Genomic DNA, 21,470 nt, shown 5'->3' with positions numbered 1-21,470 from the left:
TTTAATGGCCGAACTATCCTACAATTTAGGATTTTATTTTATAGAGAGGGTTATTTGTGAATAAACAACCATCTTTAACGTTTGCATTCAGCACTAGAGGGCGAACACTTTAAAACGTAATTATAGGACATATTAAGCGCTTGAACAAACTACATATTTGGTCGTAATAAGAGCCTGAACAATCGGCCCATTTGGTCGTATGAGTTGGAGGACTTGTCGGGTGGAATTCCCAATGCTATATGATTAAGATGGGAAGTGGAATACAGGTGCTTTATTGGCAAAGTGGATAAAACAAAAGCAATGAAGAGGGCCTTTGAGGCAGCAAAACTATTCTCAAGACTAGATTGTATTAGGTCTAACAGCAGGGGAAGCCTGAGAGTGTAAGTGCTACTGGGACACAAGCCAGGGTTTGATCATCTCCTGCGGGGGATTCTGATGATGAAATAACTGAAACCTCCAAAGACCCCAGGTTACTTTACTGATGATGTGTCCCAAATGTTTCATTAAATTGATGTGGAAACAACCAACCAACACATTCAAACTCAAACAGCATAACATGTGAACAAAAGTTGCTTTATTTGGCACAACACGAAAGTGCTTCACGATAACACTGCCCATGACTAGTTTGACATGAAAACAAACACATTGCTGTTGGTCTCAATAATTACATTTGAAATAAAACCATCATTAAAAGTGTATAAAAATGTCCCCCAAGTTTTTCTAAATTGTTATTGCTCCACAAGGCACCTCCCAACTTTAAAACATAATTTGCAAATAATTACATTTGTGTGCATATGTTTTGATGACAGTTTCCAGTCTGCTTTGGCATTATTGCTCATTGTATTGAACATGGGATGCACGACTGCAAACACATTTGGAGTCTAGCACTTATGTTCACATTATATATATATATAAAAACATTTTCTTTTATTTTTTGCAGTGTATACAAATATATCCTTAGGGGTCTTACATGTATACCATAGGCCATGTTACTAAGAACAGAATTCTATAAACCACAGAATTATCTTACATAAATATGCTGGTTTTCTATCTAAGTACAAAGTACAAAAACACAGGTTCATCAACACTCTTGAAATCAATAACTTATCCCTACAAATTACATTTATCTTGTTGTTATTGCAGACAAACCCCCCAGCTCAGAATTTCACATTGTTTGGTCAGATATACAAGTCATTGTCAGAACAGTTGAAAGCACAACAAAAACATTTCCCCATTTTTCTTATAAAAACATGAGTGAAAATAAAGAATCTTTGGTAGCTAAGCAAAGTAGAAAAAAATGTCTATATATAAAATGCATTGAAATACAAAGTAACAACAAGTAAACGGCTACAGCAAAGGGCCGACTAGGCAGAGAAATCCAGCTTTGACTTAATCAGGAACTGTGTATAAAAAAGGACACTTTTATATCTAATATCACAAACAGATCATAAATTACTTGAGACCTTCAGAATGCATCAGTCTTTGGAAGGCATCCTAATGCCTTAATGCAATGCAAAGAGAACCACTGAGGTATTTCATCTTGATTACGTCAAGCACCATGCTGGAACACAGGAGAGACATAAAAGTGCATAAGAATTAAACTCATGTCTGCTCCTGGTCTTTAGCAAACACTGGACTCGTTTCATTCCAAAGTGCTGTTCCTTTCCATGAAGTGCCCTTATTCACATTCCTGTTATCAGGTATACTTTTCTCCCATTTGGTGCATTAATGTGCTCTTCTCACATTTACTTCTTCCTTACAAGGTCATTCAACATAATACAAGGAAGCTATCTTCGATACAGTATGTGAATTATAGGAAGAGAGCAAGGACACATGGAAGGCAAAAAAGTATTTGGATTGGAACATGTCCAATATGTCTACTTGGTGGTTATCAATCAACGTGGAAGAAAGATAAAACATTACCAATAATAGTGTTAAAACCATTTTTGCAATATTGCTCATAATTCATATAAAAAAGTAAAACAAAAAAATATTTGTTTCCATAAAAAAACCAGTCACAGCAGCAATGGTACACTGTCTCTCTTCTGGTCACATGTTCACCTGGTCCCCTGTGAGATTATATCCACCAATCAGTGATCAGTTTGAGATTCTTCACTTTGTAAACGTTGAGAAATACTGCAATCATGTTTTATGGGAATAACAAATAACCTTATGATGGATATTAATGGATTTGGTATCCTCTCGATAGCATTATTGGACACTTCTATGCATGTTGCACCTTTTCACATTCATTTTACATGCACCAAGTCCAGTGATGCGTTCGTTTCCAAGCAGGAAATTAAGAATTGTTATGTCAAGCCTGCATCAAATAGCTGTGCACTACCATTGATATTTATTTAGTAGTTGCATCAATGAATTGACAACAGCGAAACTAAACAAATTCTTCTGTTGAAACAGATCAATACATTTATAATGTGTGAAGACTATGAGAAAGTGTCCAATATGACACGAGTGCAGCAAAAGAGCAGCTTTTCTTCTTAAAGCCCTTTCTGCACTCTTTTCACTCTTTGTACATGGATTATTTAGCTCTTCCAAAGAGATTCTTAAACACTGATAAATTACCCCAATGCTTTGCCTTCAGAAAAGCTAAGTACTTTGAAGTTGTGGTATTCAATCTTTAAACAGATGTGTTGTGACTATTTGTGGATATGTTTTCAATGGGTAACCTCACCTATTCATGAGATGTACGCTGACCATCCAGATACTTGCATATTACCATTACAAAAACACCAGTAATCCAGGAGAATGGAGAAAGCTGCTGGTGGTGTTGTTTCTTTGCTTCCATTGGTGGTGGCTTAATGTAGATGTGTTTCTAGTTAGGGTGTACACACATGTTGTGGAGACACAATGATGCTCTGGAGGAAGAATATTCTTTCTGGTCAAGTTAAACCCCAATGGATGGATTTACAAAAAAGGCAGTTTTTTTGGCTGAGTTGCAAACGTTAGACTGAAGCCCATTGAAAATGACATGGGTAAGAGGTAGCTAACGTTACAAAACCTAGCACTCTTGCAGCCAACTGCAATGTATTAAACAATGCCATACTGAGTGGTCAAGTTTACCTAGTGAGTTTACAGTAGCTGATCTTTAGTTAGTTATATACAAGATTCGAGCTAATTAGCTAGCATGCTTTTCCAAAATAATAAAGAACAATGGTCATGAATGAACAGAAAGAAGAAGCAGCCACTGTCATTTACATGTTCTTTTTCCTTTCAAGTTTAAAAAAACCCTGTTTGGCCATTATAGTTGAACTCAACCAGTTTTGCCTCCAGAGCTTTTCTGCATCTAAAAAATATTTGTATAACAACATGGTGTGAGTAAAAAAACGGCCGAGAAACAAAGTTCAGTGGTAAGTGATGACTGTAAGGAACTCAAACATCCAGCACCATATCATAGTGGGGTTCCTTCTTCCTCTTCCCACACTTATTTATGAGCACTGTATACAACGTCAACAGCATGACCCAGTAACTGGCATAGACGACTGCCCCGATGACCAGAGCAATTTTTTCAGAATCGGGAAAGGGTTTTCTAGACTGCAGAATTACTGTGTAGATAATCCCAATGAAGAGAATGGTAAACCAAACTGATATAGGAACCAGACCAATGAAGTTCGTCACTACGGTTTTTCTGCCAGAGGTCCCCCATCCAGACTTGTTGATTGTTGCTATTGCGAACATCTTAGCTGGCAACAGGCTTGACATGTAAAGTACTGAGTAGAATGACATGAACACCATGACAATGTTACCTCTGAGGCAGCTGGCAAACGCTGCCTTGATCAACGCCACCGCCTGCACAATAAGCAGAAACAAAAGAATATTCCAAAGCCTTCCTTGATAGAAAAGTTGGATTGCGGTGGCGATGAGGAAAAATGGGAAGAAGCCCGTTATTACAGCCTCATAGGTCATCCATAGATGGTGTTTGTGGAACCACATGGAGTTGTATAGCCATTCTCTAAAATATGACTTACTCCATCGTGTTTGCTGATTGAGCCACCGCAGGTATGTAATCGGCGTCTCAGTGAGGCACTTTGCTCGAGCAGTATATTTGGTTGCATACCCAAGGCTTAGAACTCTGTTTGTGAGATGGCGATCATCCCCAAAACTGCAATGGGATCCCATGAAAGTCTGATTGTACCAGTCTTCAAGGAACTCGTGCAGAAGAGAGTTCCGGTACATGCCTAAAGGCCCACTGATACACTGCACACAACCAAAGTAGGACTGGCAGGCCCGTTCAATGTTGAAGGCCATCCAGTACCGCACACTGCTTAGGAAGGAGATCCACGACTCGTATTTGTTCAGGATCTAGGGAGAAATCGAGATGCCAAATGAAAAAGTTGGTGGTTATAAAACATTTGATTGATATGGAATTGTCAGTTTTCAAAATGTGTCACTTGCATGGAATAGGAACGTTTTCTTAATTTTGAACCAACCTGCACATCTCCTCCAACACCTCCCACCATAGGGTCTTCTTCTAGAACCTTCACCATCTCCACTGATGATGCCGGGTCCAACATAGTGTCAGAGTCACATACCTGAGTAAAACCAACAACATAAACAGTGAGTTACTTTTGTTGTAGTGCCAAAGATAATCTGGTACTGTTATGTAAAAGGTTTCAGGGAATCTTTCCTTATCAGAAACCAGGGTAAAAATAAATATAATAATAAATATTGAAATATTAAATTAATTGTTGCCTGCAACAATGAGTAATTCATTCAAATTACATCATCACCCACTATCTTCCTGCTCTCTCTATTTTCTTCTATAAATGGTCATTTTACTCCCTAACAAAATCAGGTGATGAAAACAAACCTAGAGCCAGATCCCTATTAAAACACATCTGTTAGAGGCAAATACTGATGGTGGAACAAAGGCAACACTGTCCCTCCTTTTTTGAAGGATACTGGCATCACTGCTGGCAGCTCTGAAGTTAGTGTTTTGAAATCACTGTAAAACAAAAGGTTTCTGGCAGTCACCGAGCTGCAGGTGTTAGGCAGCACCATATCAAAGGGTTTTATCACTTGAAGTCCCCTTTTCCATAATGCAAACTCATTAATATCATTCTAATGTTATTCAAATAATGAGGTTTCTGTTGTGTTTTACTCATTGTTCAACATGTTATGTTTATGTAAAACGGCCAGCTGAATATTACAGAACAAATATGACGTGAGGAGAATTTATGTTTTGGCCAAACTATGAAAGTAACGTTGGTTCATATTTATTTCAATGTCAATTGGATACAGGATAAAAATCAGTGCTGGCCCTTAATCATTTTATGTGGTGCCACGCTTCTGTTTATATCTTAAGTCATACAACTGCATGATACAGGCAATATTAGGTATTTATATACATCTGCCAGCCAGTTTGTTGATGTTGAAGTCCTGAGGGCTGAAACATCATTTGAAAAAAGAGACATGCATATGGAGCCAGGTCTGGGACACTTTTTCCATACCTCTAAGTCTATTTCCAGTGTTTAGCACCTCATTACATCCATGGTTGCTTACTTTTTGAGTATTTCATGTATACCCCTGCCAAACACTCTTGGGAACTGGCCTTTCCAAAGATATAATTTAAATGTCATTAACATAGACTGAGATCCTAATTGTTCAACTGGTTTTGAACAGTATTTATTTAAATTCCATGTAATGTCAAACAGTCAAACAGATGCATACCAAAGCAACCCTTTCTTTGACACAGTTTTTGGTCCATGTAGATGCTGAAACACTAAACAGATCTGTCATTACACTTAGACATAAGCTACTGCTGCCCTGCTTCACGCTACACTGCACAACATGATGCACACAGCCACCGTCCGTCTGAAAGCTACACAAAAGGCTCTTTGTGGACCCCATGTTTGGTTTGGCAGAACCCCCATTCCCCTCTACAGCCATCTCTCTCTCCATCCCTCTTTCTTTTCCCTTTCACTCAGCTCACACAGCTGACAGCTGTCCGTATCTTACATGTGAATGTGTGAATATATACACACAGGCTCATTATAAATAATATTTTATGTTATATAATGGTGTAACATTTATATCAGTGCCCCCACATTTGTTGTGTTGGTCTCCTACTCTCGTGTGGCCCTTTTACCATTCAATTGAACCATTACCAAAAATATCCTCCACCTTTTCCTATTCCTTCATTCTTCTCATTAACCTCTCTTTTAGTATACATGTCTATTTCTACGGACTCACCTGCACATAGTCAATGCTCCTCCCCAGAGCTTTGAAGGCTGTGTACATGACGTCTCTCTTGCCTCCCCACTTCTGCATGATGCACACACACTTGTTGTTCAGCACCAGCCTGGAGACCTGCTGAAGGCTCTCAGCGTAGCTCTCGTCCGTCTCCTCTGCCCCCCTGCTGTGAAAGTTACTCCGCCACACGTATGTGGCCGACTTATCCCGACCCATGACCTCTTTAAAAATATCCATCATGTACAAGTCATCTTCTGCGTTCCCGTCAATCACCATGATCACTTTGATCCCTGGGTACGTCAGCCTCTTCACCGACACCAGGCACTTCCTCAGGTAGTGCGGGTCCTCTTGGTACGCTGCGATGCACAACGCCAAGGATTTAGTGAGTTTGATCGGCGTCTCCAAGGAACGCCGCATGTTTCGGTGTTCTAAGAGCGCAAAGAGGCTCTGGATGATGAGATGGACCACCAAGATGGCGCCATACAGGCCGAAGGATAGGTGATTGTGTGCTGTGGTGAAAAACTGGTAACCCATGATGTAGGCCGTGGAGATTCCCACTAGGAGGGACACGCCGAACATGGTAGTCCCAATTATCCGCAGGTAGGTGAGGACTCTCTGACACTTCATCTAGGGACACAGAGTGGAGACAAGGGTCACATTTAGTCAATGTAGAACGTTATGCTAGGGGTTGAAGTCATTCAATCATTTTACGTTCTATCATACATACTTCTCCTTAACAACAGGAAGAAAGTAACTTGCTGCAGACTTCAGATGACCATCACATGATTTTGAGAGTAAAACTAAAACATTCTATACACTTTGAAAAAAAGTAATTTAAAAGACTGATTTAAAGTAGAATTAATACAACATTTGAAAAAAAGCTTTTTTTGCAACATTTTAGCACAGTATTCTACGACACAGGTTTGTTTTATTACAACAAACCCAGGTAGAGAAAGCAGTAAAGCTTCTCCTTTTTGTACTCCTTCCTCCTCTCCTTCCCTTCACCCCTCCCCCAAATCCCAGTCTAAATGTCAGACAGTTGTGAGTAGTATTGCTCCAACTCCCCTGTGGGTGGGCGCACATTACAAGATTTCTTGACCTAATTACCAACAAGCTGGGTGCCCCTGCTAAATGTCCCAGTGCTTTTTAAATCCCTGGGAGAAACTATTATAATATTTTTCTGGTTCAAAAAGATCTCCAGGCTAGGAACTATGTCAATGAAATATTATTCTGTGTGTTTTATGTGTGGCTCAGTCAAGAAAAGGCCCTGCTTTTGTGTCTATACTCTGAGCGACATGAGTCCGGCTGTACAAACTTTTCTAAAGTTTGTTTCCAGCCCTCATTCTGTTGCTACCGCCATCTGTTTGGCAGACCAGCAGAGACCCACTCAGCGTGGCTCAGCTCGGCTCAACGCAGGGCGGACCACCCTGTGATGTCATCTGTTTATATCTCCGTGGGAAGAAGAAGACAAGAGTGTTTTAGATTTTTCTAATGCTGCATGTGTGCCTGTTCCCCTCTGTGCCTCCCCAAATAAATACTATAAGATTACTTCTAGGATTAAAAAGATACAAAGATCCAGATGTGCAATGACGAATGGGAGGGTATGACATTGTATTTCTATTAAGAAAATGTTTTTATGTGAAGCATAAAGGGAAAAATCAACCTACGTCTGACCTTTTGAAATTACGGAGGTCAAACTATGTTTATTCGTTCACTGAATCAGTGGGGCGCCCCCAGTGGGGTGTCATTTTGACACTTGGGAGGTTTGATATTGCAAGTTATACATGTAAGTCTAGTCTAGTCAAGACGATCAATATATATAACTCCACACAAGAAATAAAGTCATCAAAAGAAAATAACACAAGGCCTAACCGTGTTTGTCATTTGGCAAGAATGTATAACACCACACCTAAACATACGAGACAGATGGAGTTAGGGATGGAGAAACAGGCAGAAGTATTGTAAAGACAGGAAGAAAAGCGCATATCGGATGAAAGAAAGAAAAAGAACAGCAGGAAACACTGAGCAGAACAGAGCAACTGCAAGAGAAAAAACAGCAAGACACACTGCTAGCGTAGCAGAGTCAGAGGGGGAGGCTAAGCTAAGGGAGAGGAATATACGCACACACACACACACACACACACACACACACACACACACACACACACACACACACACACACACACACACACACACACACACACACACACACACACACACACACACACACACACACACACACACACACACACACACACCCCTTGGCTCAGACATAATGCCTTGTTCATTTGATCGTTGGATGAGAAGTCCTCAACCAGTGTAGCAGACCTCCTCTGGCACGTGGCAACAAGGCTCTTAACGTCAGCCGCTCATTTACAAGACCCCTGACACACTCCTACTATACACACACATACACACAAATGCACATATAAAAGCTTATTACACCAGGGAGAAGAGAGAGAGAGGAGTGTGTGTCCCTGTACAAATACACATTCTTAATTGTGTTAAGCTAAGCGTTAGACCTCCTTTAGTACGTGTGTGTGTGTGTGTGTGTGTGTGTGTGTGTGTGTGTGTGTGTGTGTGTGTGTGTGTGTGTGTGTGTGTGTGTGTGTGTTGTTTTACAACTATATAAGGTAGTGAGGAATACACTCTTTGACCCTCCATCAACTTTGAAGGAACTCATTCACTGCTTAGGAGAAAAATGTGTTTCACCATAGAAGTGCAAAATATACATGTGTATGTGATGGTTTAAAAATCAGAAATCCTTTAATATAATTCCATTACCAGGGCATGATGACACATTCACACCTACTGGGAGTTGGTAGGTTCCAATGTCCCGTGTTGCATGTCTTCGGGCTATGGAGAGAACCACACATGGAGAACATGCAAACCTCACAGAGCGTTTGTTGAATTGTTGAAATTGACTGCTTGTTTATGTATTATTTGAACCATTCTGACAAAGTCTTTGCTTCAGTTAAAGTGGATGAAATACATGTCTACGTTCTCTGTAGGCAACAATACTAGTCACAATACCATAGACATGCCTACGGGAGAAATATGGCCTACGATATCTTGCCCAAGTACACTTCCACCTCTTCAACATTTGCTGTAGGAGCTTGGGTCAAACCATTGGTAGATTAATAGATCATCACAACCCCCTGAACCATAGCCACACCATGTTAAATGAAAGATTCATATTATGGATATACCACTATAAAAAGGCCACTTGTTACATGACAAAGCCTTGATGCTGAAACGCTTCAGAGTTTGTTTCTGGGGTCTAACGCGACTGACCGTGGGCGACTGTGGCTGCGAGGGAGTGCGGTCGTCTTTCCACCAGAAGGTTGTGGGTTCGATCCCAGCCCATGCAGTCAACATGTCGATGTATCCTTGGGCAAGATACTTAACCCTGAGTTGCTCCCGAAGGCATGGCCAACGGTGTGTGAATATGTAAAAACAATACATAATACAATTGTGCATTCACTTTGCCACTTTGCAATCTGTGCAAAAAAATGAAAAGAAAGAAAATGCTGATATTTGGCAAAAAAGTGTGTCTTATCACAGGTGGCTGCAATGAGCCTTTTTGCACTGCACATTTCTTCAAAACAGGGTTGCAGGCTCAGTGGCGGTGCCAGTGATTTTCTTTTGGGGGTGCTGTGGTGTAGCTTGACGTTTCATAGAGGGTGCTCAAACATTTAGGGTTTCCCATTAATGTACCGGTCGCTACAGTTGAATTTTGTACTGCAACACTCCCCATGCACATACACAGTGTTACAATGAAGGCTCGATAGATTTTTTTTTAAATATTGAAGTTAAAAGCATCAATCTGGTGCACTTTGAGAGCAAAACTAAGAGATCTACATCTCTCCACACCCATATGAAACAGAACTGTAAGCAGATGTGCCTTTTCTTTATGGATATTTTACAAATCACTCCCCTTTTAAACTGTATTCTTGTTTTACTGTCATAGTATTTCATAACTGTATTTAATTTATTCTCTTATTTTTTTATACCTATAATGATCATATAAACGTGTGCCTCGGAAATAATTGTTTACATTAATCGTGACCAAACCGTTTGAGATAACTAATCTCAGAGGGTAATCTAAACACTGAGAGAGTCCTTTACCTCACTGAGCTGTAGTTATCTGAGCCTCTCAGTCTGACAGGCGAGAATTCTCCCTCCACCTTGTTGTTGAAAAAGCTCCTTATATCCGCTAGCTAGCACCAGATGCTAACAACAACAATCTCCGGTACCGGTGCGCTCTCTCTCTCGCTCGCGCACACAAAATGGCTCGTTCCATACACACACAGAGCCGAGCTTGAATGAAACACAGAGAACCAGACGTACTTGTACTGTAGCATATTATTTTCGAATCAATAATTTTTCAAATTATGAATTTCATAAAAAAGATGGGGGTGCTTAGGGGGTGCTATGGCTATCCTAGGGGGACCTGCAGCACCCCCTAGCGCCCCCTGACGCTGCTTATTGACCTTCCATCCTCAAAAGGTACACTACACACCTGTGTCCTACAGCACCCTCATAGGTTTCTAAGGTTTCTGAGTGTAACCTCCGCTGGTCATGACGTCATTTTTATTTGTCATACAAATGTTTCCTCCTGGCCTCTGTCATGCCTCTGCGCTACCCAGGGGTGGCGCGCCCCCCACTTTGAGACACACTGCTCTAATCAGAGGAGTATCTGTGACATTGAAGGTGTCATCGACACATGAATGTTGACACTTTGGAGCGGTGCGTATGTGTATCCTACGCATGTCGGTATAACGTATATGTGTAAGTCAAAGGTGTCATTAGAACATGTGAATGATATCACCCTTGCATTCTGATTGTTTTTGTATTTTGGCATATAGAACCCCATTGCTATCTGTGTGTGAGTCCAACCCTATGGTGACCTTGGGCTGGACGTTTACGCAGATGCACTCTAACGTCATTAGCCGTCTCTTGAGTGTAATTCCCACTGGCTCTGTCTGGGAGATATTTTTACAAAAATGTAATATCTTGCTGGGATGGAGAGTAGATGGTGAGTTAGCAGAAAAACTGATGAAATAATGCGTATTGCTGCTCTTTCCTTTTGGGAAATCTCCATGTGGCTCGGTTTGAAATAACATTACAGTAACTATTCAACTTTACTGGTAAAAAGAAATACAAAGGATGCTGCAGCCTTTGTACCAAATTACATCAAACTGTTTTCTTGTTGCCTTTTGTGCTTTTTTTTTTAATCCAAATTGTTTTGGTGTGAAATGCATAGTGTTATGTGAGATGTTATTATTAGAATTATCTTGAATATAATACAACCAGATGGCCATCAACTTGTGCAGGAAGAAGCGACTACTCATTGACAAGTATCCTTTAGATTAGTCGTAAAGGTAACCGGTTGAATAATCTAGACTAGAAAATCTCTGAACCCTCCAACGGCAACATAATCTTGATTATTATAACTGTACTTCCCAATGTTGCTGTATCGCTATGGAGCATTATATCTCTGGAGACAAATTACGTGTGATCTGTTTTTTATATGATCTGATATTAGGACCCTATTCAATATAAATAGACAAAAGTACACACAAAGTACCTTGCACCACTACTGTACAACATGTTTTAGCTGTAGTATTAGACTGTACATATGCATGCTTGAAACATTAGTTCATTCAGGTTTAACATCTAACAAGAGTTAGAGTCCTGATGGGATTACTATAAATTGGAATCTCATGGTGGTGCTAGAGGGGATTTCAGGGGACCACCAAAGTCAGTTTGATTCAATGTGGGAACTGGGAACCATTAATGTGTTATAAATGTTCGAGGTATTTTACTGGATAAATGAAAACTTTGATCAAAGTGTTGCTAGAGATGAATTTAAGTCCAACCAATTCAATGTTTGGAAGATTTCCTGAAAAAACTCCATGGCAATCCTTCCAATATGTATTAAGATTTTTTCTGTCTCGGCCATGAAAAATAATGCCATTGTCACAGGCAAGCCGCAAGCATGGCTTATAATGCATAATGCAAAGATAGAAAGAAATGTGTCAATGCCATGCGATTATCTAAAAATGTATTAACATTTACCCAACAACGTTTGTCATGGGTCTGAGAGGTCCTTCTATCTCCCAATCAATTTAAAGGGGACTGTGGGAGCCAAAATGCTTGTTTTGGCATTACTTATTATTTGTATTATTATCTTCATTTCTGTTTGCATCGCATTTAATTCATATTGTTTATCACTTCCGGCAATGGTCACGTGGGTGTGGTTTATTGTTATTTAGGTCACCTGTTGGATGCCGGTTTGGGAGGATATGATGTGGGAAGAGGGTGAATGGCGCTCTGGGAGTTTTACATTGTTTGTTTGCATTTTATTAAACACTATGGACTATGAATGACTTCAGACTCTTATATGGAACGCATCATAGCAAAGAGCACATTTTAGCCTCTCAGCGGCATAACTCATAAGGAGTTTGTGCCGCGATAGGGACCTATAAGACACGATAAGAAATAAGACAATACAATTCCTTCTGGGCCACAGTTAGAAAACATAAGATTTTCGACTTAAGGTTTTATTCATTGAAATGTGAAAATACCTTCTAAAACTCACAATTGAGTCCCTTAACCAATTTTAGCTGACAAGCCAATCAGAGCAGAATGGGCTTTGAGGGGAGGGGCTTAAAGAGACGGACACTAATACTGACCTTTTTCAGACAGAGAGTGAATAAAGGTATATTCAGACAGACAGTATAAGAAAAGTAATTGGTTTTTTCAACATTAAAGCAAGTTAAGATATTCTAATAGCAACCCAAAATACAAATATTAACCTGAAAATTATCATTGTATTTCCCCTTTAATACTTTATTATATGTTTGTGTGTGTAAACCGTTTCACTTCCTGTAGGGAACTCTCTGATCCATTTAAGTCCTTCAATTGCTGATTTAGCACAGACAAGGGAATCACCACATGCTGCAATAACTCTTGTGAATGTGATGCAACAGTGGATAGATGTCAGATGTGGCGTGTCTGGGTTAATGTGAATGCCATTAAGTCTTAACTTTGCTGCTGAGAACTGGCCATGAGCACATGTGTGTGTATGTGTATGTGTATGTGTGTGTGTGTATGTGCACTTTTGTGAGCTAAGCATTATAATGTACATGTACAGGAAGAGATGTGTGTGTGAGCGAACATTATCTGTAGAGAGGAAGAGATTTCTTGACTTAACTCACAGGAGAGTGGTGGAATCCCTGTCAGCAGGGTCCCACTTCCAAGGCCTTCGTTGGAACATAAAATATAACAAGGCTCGCCAGACTGTGTGTATCTGTACAGTTAGTACTGTAGATGTTCGTGAACTTGTGTGTGTCAGTATACTGTATCGACACAGGCAGTATAAACTTGAAACTGATTAAAAAAAGACAGCTTACTGATGGTCTGTGTGGAGTTGAGATAATATAAAGCTTACATCTTTATATTATTGTGACTCAGCAGTCACTGACTAGAAGTGTAATGTTCACATAAAACTTTAGACTTGCTCTGAAGAATGAGCCAGCTCACACCTGTGGGGGCCGGTCTACTCTGGGCATGAATACAATCATAGATGGGGTAGTTACTAAAAAAAAGTAATATATTACACTACTTCGTTACTCTCTACATAAAGTAACTCGTTACTTTATTCGTTACTTTACTCGCAGGGCCGGCCCGCCCCTCCCTGCAGGCAGATCACGCAGACTGCTAAAGTTTCAAATGTTCTCTTTAGTTCAGTTTCCATAAGACTGATCCACATCCTGAATGTTTTCCTATCTGACCGTGGCTGTCCTCTGTCTCCTGCTATCTGTATATTTTGCGCAGTCTATCTCTGCTCACGCTGCTGCGTCGGCGTGTTCTCCTGCGTGTTGGCCATGTGTTGCACTGGAACCAGACACCGCAAAGACTTCAGCCGAGCACGTACGAACTGCGCATGCGTGAGTGGCAATAACTCTCCTTACCAGCAGGCGGCGGTAGTGTGTATTCGTCATTCAAAACAGGCAACAACCGGAAAACAGAGAAGAAGAACAGACTACGTGATATAAACAAACAACAAATAGCTGTGCGTTAGCTTCACCTTAGCATGTGTTCTTTGCAGGTGTTTGTTGAGGTTTGATGACTGATTTTAGTAAGTACCGAAGTAACGCGTGTCGGGGCAATGTTAGTAACTGTAGTGTGATTACTGAATTATAAAAGTAGCGCGTTACACTACTCCGTTACCGACAAAAGTAATATTATTACAGTAATGCGTTACTTTGTAAGGCGTTACACCCAACTCTGAATACAATACATACATACTAATGCTATTTATGGTTTTCTAAAAGCCTCGAAATGTATCACCAACACAGAATTGGAAAACCAGACGTGCTGAAATCGTACACACCTTTGAATTCTCAAAGGCATCATGTTCTGCCAACAGAAAATGCACACACACAAAATTGCTGGAACATGAACAACCAATGCACATAAAGACCTTGGGCGTCGTACATATGTGTGTGTGTGTGGGAGACAGAGAGCTGGGCAGGGCTGGAAAAGAGAGCCAGGATGCATTTTAAAAGCATTAGAAGTGAAGATGGCCCTTGTGACAGTTGTAACCGGATGCAGGAAAAGGGCTCACATGTTTCTAAGCAGAAGAAGAGGCAGTGGAGAGGGAGCGGCTGGGAAAGACTCCACAGTTGGCTTCAGATTTTGGCGAGGCACACTCGACACAATCAAGGCCAGATTGTCGCTTCCTGGTTACTTTCTTGAGCTGCTTTCTGATATGAGATCTACTCTGTTCTACGCATTTATGACGAATTAAAATTTCATCTTAACCAGTTAAATCTCAAAAGAGAATAGAAAGCATGCAGAGCAACACAAACTACTCAGTTATCTTACGTAAGAGGACCTATTATGCTCATTTTCAGGTTCATTATTGTATATTGTTCATCTACTGTGACATGTTTACATGCTTTAATGTTCCAAAAGGTCTTTATTTTTCTCATACTGCTGCAGCACCTCTTTTCACCCTCTGTCTGAAAGACTTTCTAGAGAAACTCTAGTAAAGTACAAGTAACTCAAATTAGTACAAAAATAAAAGACTTAAGCAAATGTACTCATTAATATATCTTAATTTCATTATTTTGATATTGCTGCAGTTTAACAGACACTGTGCGGTTTCAGACTCCAGTATGAATGACACTGTTCACTCCAGATGAACTGAAGGTCATGGGAGTTTTTAAAGCTTCCGCTAGGAAGTAGCCACCCTCCTCACTCCTCCCCTTTCTCCTCCTCTTCCTTCTCCCTCTCATAAACCCCCCACATGGTAACAAAGTGCTGTTGTGCCATTAAAAGCACCAGAGCTAAACAGTAACACCACCCGCTGCACCGCTCCCTATATGATTGGAATCAGGTGGGCAGCTCCATAAAGGTGCAATGTTACAACAAGCCCATTACATTCCCTGTCTCTTTATTCCCTTTGCTTCTGTTTTCCATTTCAATTCAGTGTGTTAGGGCTCAAACTGGCAGAGGTACAAAGGTTACAACATCTGAAGAGACTGTTTTTTATTACTGTGCATCCGTTTCTTCGTCATGCACCATCTCACTCTTTTACCACAACAGTTGTAGTTGCATCATCGTGGCGTATAGACGTGAAGGTGGTCAGTGAAGCTGCGATTCATTATGTAATGAAACACTGTGGTCAAATGATGCTGTTTTTTTGGCATGTTCTTCTCCCGCTGACTCATCCCTTACTTTTTGTTTGTGAAAGAACAGAAGTAATTAACATGACTTCTGACCACAGAGATCAAGCAAGGAAGAGCAGCAGAAAAAAAGGAAATGTAGAAAAGGAATGAAAGAAAGAGGGTTGGAAAGAAGTGAGGAAGGAGGGAATGGGGTGGTTGCAAAGTGGTAGACTCTTGGCTCGGTTCACTGCCAGCTGAGGCACTGGACTTACGCCACGTAGCGGGATCCAACATTTGTAGAGATCCAACATTTGTAGAGAATGCTTCGTATGTCTGGTTATTCGTTTTTTCCTATACTGAAATGTCTGCCATAAAAAAGGTTTTAAATTGTTTCTCCTTTTGATGATCCCAGCCTGTCATGCATTGATCCAACACTTTCCCTTATCTGACACTTATCAACAGTGCTCTGAAATAGCTGGCGTCTTCCCTACATGGTAGAAAAGTCTATTCTTATCACTGTTAATTAGAGCTTAGAGATAACACGGTAAACTAAAGCTAGCCTGAAAAGAAAGCAAGGATGTGACTGTAATTGAGATTAACTTTTTCCACAAGATAACCACTTTTCATCATCAATTACATTCAAAATGTCAAGGAGCCAAAAACACTCATACACAGCTAACTGTAGACAGCTCCTGCCATTACTCCTGGACCTACTGTATGCATTAACATTGGCATGACCCCTCCCTGTGAGCCGTTATGACTCAGTATGAGGTAGTGGGAATCAAAGCCTATGCCGACATCCACAATTTCACTTTTACTGGCTGGCTGCTACTTTACCAAGCGAACGTGGAAAATAAACTGGGGCAGCATTATTGCCGAATAGATGAGGTAGGTGGTGTTGTGTCTATGGGAGGGGCACATGTGCGCTATATCCTGACTTCCAGTACCCTGCCAGCCCCAAGGCCCCTTTGCACGCTGAAGACCCCATGTTGTGAGCGGTAATGGCACATGGGAATTTGTTGTGAGCCAAAATGGAGGCCAGCCATGGAATGCCTTCCTCTAATATAGGTAGTAAACTGTGCAAGAAGAACATCCTGTAGCAATGATGACTGTGTGTGTGTATCACCTTTTTAAGAGTGCAGACACGTTTTATTCCTCAGCTATAGGCAACTGACATGGGTTACACATGGCTGCAGATGAGAATGAAATCTCTGTTTAAGTGCTTAATGTTCCACTAATAGCTGCCAGAGATGGATTGCCTTCCTCACTGTAAAGCACACTGAGCCAAATGCTCAGCGTCGGAAGTTTCTCTAGGGGAGAGATTAGAGATAGTCTCAGTCTAAATACATGTGTGCATTGAAAGAGGTTCCACACATGTGCTGATTATACATCATTTTATGTCCTGAAAGTATCCTTTTAAAATCGACATTTAAACCAATTAAATTCAGATTTGTGTGCAAGCTATTTAGTTTCTCCAGTATACATTGTAAGTGCATACATATGTCTATATATATATATACATGTCTGCAACGTAGATAAGCTGCTAACATGACATGGGATGTGTTGAATTAACATCATTTATGTTTCCGATACTGTTGAAGCCAGCTAATTCTAGATCCTATTCAAAGCATTCACTTTGATTTATTCATACTGACAGTGGACTAAATGCTTCACCTGAGTGCGGCTTTCGACACAGTGGACCATACCATCCTCCTCCACCGCCTCAAGACCTACACCAGGGTGACGGACACGGCTCTGAAGTGGTTCTCAAGCTACCTCACCAACCGGAAGTACCACGTGTCTCTGGGGGGTTCCAGGTCTGACGGCACCACAGTGACATGCGGGGTCCCACAGGGCTCAGTGCTGGGGCCGATCCTGTTTTTAATCTATCTATTACCTCTGGGTCATATCATCAGACAACATAACATCAACTTCCACTGCTATGCCGACGACACTCAGGTCTACATCAAAACACAACCCAATACCACCACTATCCAAACACTAAACACCTGCCTGGAAGACATCCGCTCCTGGTTGACCACCAACTACCTTCAGCTCAACAGCAGCAAGACAGAGGCATTCCTGATAGGCACCACCGACCAGCTTGCCAAGGCCGCCAACATCAGCCCCTCCCTTGATGGTCAGCTCATTCCTCTCTCCTCCGTTGTCACCAACCTCGGTGTAAGGTTTGACCCCACTCTGTCTTTCCAAGCCCACATCAACATATCACCAAGACCTCCTTCTTTCACCTGAAAAACATTTCCCGACTGAAGCCCTCACTCTCAACTGATGACATCAAAAAACTGGTTCATGCACTCGTCTACTCAAGACTAGACTATTGCAATGCACTCCTCTCCGGTCTCCCAGCCAAATCCATCAACCGCTTGCAACTAGTCCAGAACAGCACAGCCAGAGTTCTCACCGGTACAAAAAGGTCCGCACACATAACCCCCATACTTGCAAAACTACACTGGCTCCCAATCCACTACAGGATCCAGTTGGGAACAATGGGAGACCGAGCCTTCTGCTCATTCGCCCCGCGCCTCTGGAACTCCCTCCCAGATCAGCTGAGATCTGCCCCTTCCACCGAGGTCTTCAAAACCGGCCTTAAGACCCTCTTCTTTCGGCAGGCCTTCCAATAAACTTTGAGCATGGTACACCTGGAGTACTGCCATTTTTATCGCTATCTCCGACTTTTATTTTTGTACTCTATTTTATATTTTATTTTTTGATTTCTTATTATTATTACAATTATTTGTTTAATCTCTCAAAGTGTATTAGTATCCCTTGTTGTGAAGCACTTCGAGATTTGTCTTGGCAGATGAGAAGTGCTATATAAATTAAATATATTATTATTATTATTACCACTCCTCCTCACAGGTGGATATCATCTTGACTCCACCTTTCACTTTCCCAGATGCATCACGAAAAGATGAGCCATGTCAGGAAGTGGATTTGATGTTGAGGAAGATAAAGGTCTCCCTTGAAAAAGAGATCAATGATCTCAAGGGATATAAATAAATGTTTGAAATGAAATGTCAGGAATTCTTCCCCATCCAACTCACAGATGGGCATTCCTTGTGTGGGTTTTATAGGAGACCAATGGTGCCATCTGCACACTTAGACATTGGAGTAGGCGGATGGAGGAAGAGGGTATGTCAAAGGAGTGAGACAGATGTGCATTTGCATTTATGTATAATGTGTTATGTGGGCGTTAGGGGAAGTTATTATGCCACCAGCGAGCGAGACAACAGTATGTCTCTGTGTTCTGCGGACACCTGAATAAGCTTTCGGTCATGTCAGCATTCATGTATTCCTTTTTGATCACGAACCCAAGCTGAATCTGAGTTCAAAAGGGACTTGATAGACTTTCAGCAAGATTAAAATCTGCCACCAATCATCAGATATTATTATTATAAACATTTACAATTGTTTTGTCCAAAACGGCCTGTGTTCAAAGGTCCTCAAAATGCGTTTTCCACATTTCTATTCAAATTACGTGCTCCACCACAAGGCACGCTGGATGTTTCCAAATCCAGCCTTCCCATTGGCTCTCAAACCTCAAAAGAATGACGTACAACTAGAGACGTCATCAATTTAGTTTATTCTCATGCTGATGGAAACTGGCTCAGCAAAGACTATAGTTTGGTATGATGAGAACACTAATCTGGGCGGATATCTTTTACACATATCCACAACTTTACAATGCTTGGCTAAAAGAAAAGCAGATGTAAAAATACATATAACAAATTTCTCTTAATATTAATGATAACATTTCAACGAAGTAACTTACAATAAATGGACCCTAAATTAAGCAATTATGTTCAATTTAAAAGCATATGACATAAATACTGTGTTCAGCTGGCGTGTCCCAATTTAACAACACTCCTTTTATTGAGCCCAAATAAATAACAATATAATTATTATTTGAAATAAAGAAATAATAATGACACTTAGGCTACGCAAAATATATTGAAATGACAGTTTGGAGCCTCAACATGTAAAAAAGATGTGGATGCGGTTATTAATGGAGCATTCATCACTCTCTGTCAGCGGGTTGCAGGCTCTCTTGCCGCCTACCTTGAAGCAGCTGTCGTCCTCTCGTTCGTCCTTCAGGAAGGATGCGGTCAGCTCCTGCGGTTCTGGTACTGCTCCGCAGGGAGAAAAAGTCTCGACAAAGTTGCAAAGGACACTAGTCTAGTAATGAGTCTCATCAATCCGCTGACATTGATCCGCATTCACGAGAAAAAGAAAAAATAATGACGCACGTTCCTCTAAGTTTTCTCAGCTGGATGCTGCTCTTCTCTAGTTTCTCACAGTCTGTCTGCAGTCAGCAAACACACACCGTACGCGTTTTACAAACACAAACATCATGTCAGTCAACTTTGGCTATGTAAAAAAGTAGAAAGAAAAAGTAGACTATGCAACAATGATAAATAGTTTTCTCCATCAACTCATGACGCTTTCATTCATATTTCAAAAGTGTTCTGGCAGCGTCTGTCATACGTAGAAATAAAAAAAAGTCCAGGCAATTACTCTAATCATTAAATATGACTCCAGTTATTTGTATGTTGCTGTCTTGAGGGGCATGTAGGTAAGTATGTCTATACTTCCCCCCCCAAGAATCCAGGTTACACAGAGCGCAGAGAGGTGGCCAAGAGTCTCTCTGCCGCTTCTGTCTAATTCCTTCCAGACGGCTGTGTGTGTGTGGAGCCTCCTTTATGGCTGCCTCGGCTCCCCAACCCTTTTACCGGGCTACAACAGATTGGCGAGTTGTTTTAATAAGAGGGGATGGTTTTGGGGGGTTGTATAAGGAGGAGCGACAGAGAGGAGAGGGAGAGAGACTTACATTGGCTGTCCATGCCTCCCATTCAAACCTGAGACCAGTCAACATTTGGCATGTTCCGAGAGGCCGTTAATTCTCCACGTTTTGGCTTTAATCACCCAAATATAGCGTGAAAACTGGCACAGCTCAAAGTGAATGAGTCTTATGAGCCTGACATTGAAAAAAATTGATCAAAAATATGTATCCAAGGAAAAATGTCCTGCTAAGATAAAAAGCTGGAGGCAGAATAGTAACCTAAACATGTATAACAAACCCACATAAAGTTTGCACGTCCATACAAAAGAGTTTGGATGTTATGGAATTTCAGTCATTTCATTGATTCACTAATGCAGTTTCTCCCTTTGACCAGCAGGCAGTGCTGTGCAATGCAGAACCCAGAGGCTGGGCTCTGAAAAGTGACTCCTCTGAAGGGGGATATCCAACCAAAATCAGGAAACATGTCACTCCTACCACCATCAGAGAACAAGTATTCATCATCATCAGGGACTCATGCCTTGGAATCTCTGAAGTTACACATATCTTATCTTTAACAACAATATTGCATATTTTCGATTTCCTGTGCAAACCACACATCTCCACCTTTGATGATTTTTCTTTATTGGCTGCAAATATTACCATTTGCAGTTACAAAGATGAAAACAAGTAAAAACATTTTGAGTATTTCATACTGGTGATTGTGTTTATGTCTGTACGGTCTTAGAATGGTGTTTGTCTTTATTTGTGGATAAATAGTA

At 40.9% G+C, this 21,470-nt stretch overlaps 1 protein-coding gene across 1 annotated transcript; it reads right to left on the bottom strand.

Moving 5' to 3' along the window:
* Window positions 1–578: 578 nt before the first annotated feature.
* has2 (hyaluronan synthase 2) lies at window positions 579–20,605 on the bottom strand. Its single transcript, XM_034101737.1, has 4 exons — window positions 19,971–20,605; window positions 6,211–6,837; window positions 4,449–4,550; window positions 579–4,320 (listed from the first exon to the last, which is right to left on the bottom strand). Exons 2-4 carry the CDS (start codon window positions 6,835–6,837, stop codon window positions 3,391–3,393), a joined length of 1,659 nt encoding a protein of 552 aa, XP_033957628.1. The 5' UTR covers window positions 19,971–20,605; the 3' UTR covers window positions 579–3,390.
* Between the last annotated feature and the right edge of the window lie 865 nt (window positions 20,606–21,470).

Source organism: Pseudochaenichthys georgianus, chromosome 16 (assembly GCF_902827115.2).
Source record: "Pseudochaenichthys georgianus chromosome 16, fPseGeo1.2, whole genome shotgun sequence".
Lineage (NCBI taxonomy): Eukaryota > Metazoa > Chordata > Actinopteri > Perciformes > Channichthyidae > Pseudochaenichthys > Pseudochaenichthys georgianus.
The sequence above is the reverse complement of the archived record's forward strand: the minus strand, read 5'-3'. Positions and strand labels throughout refer to the sequence as shown.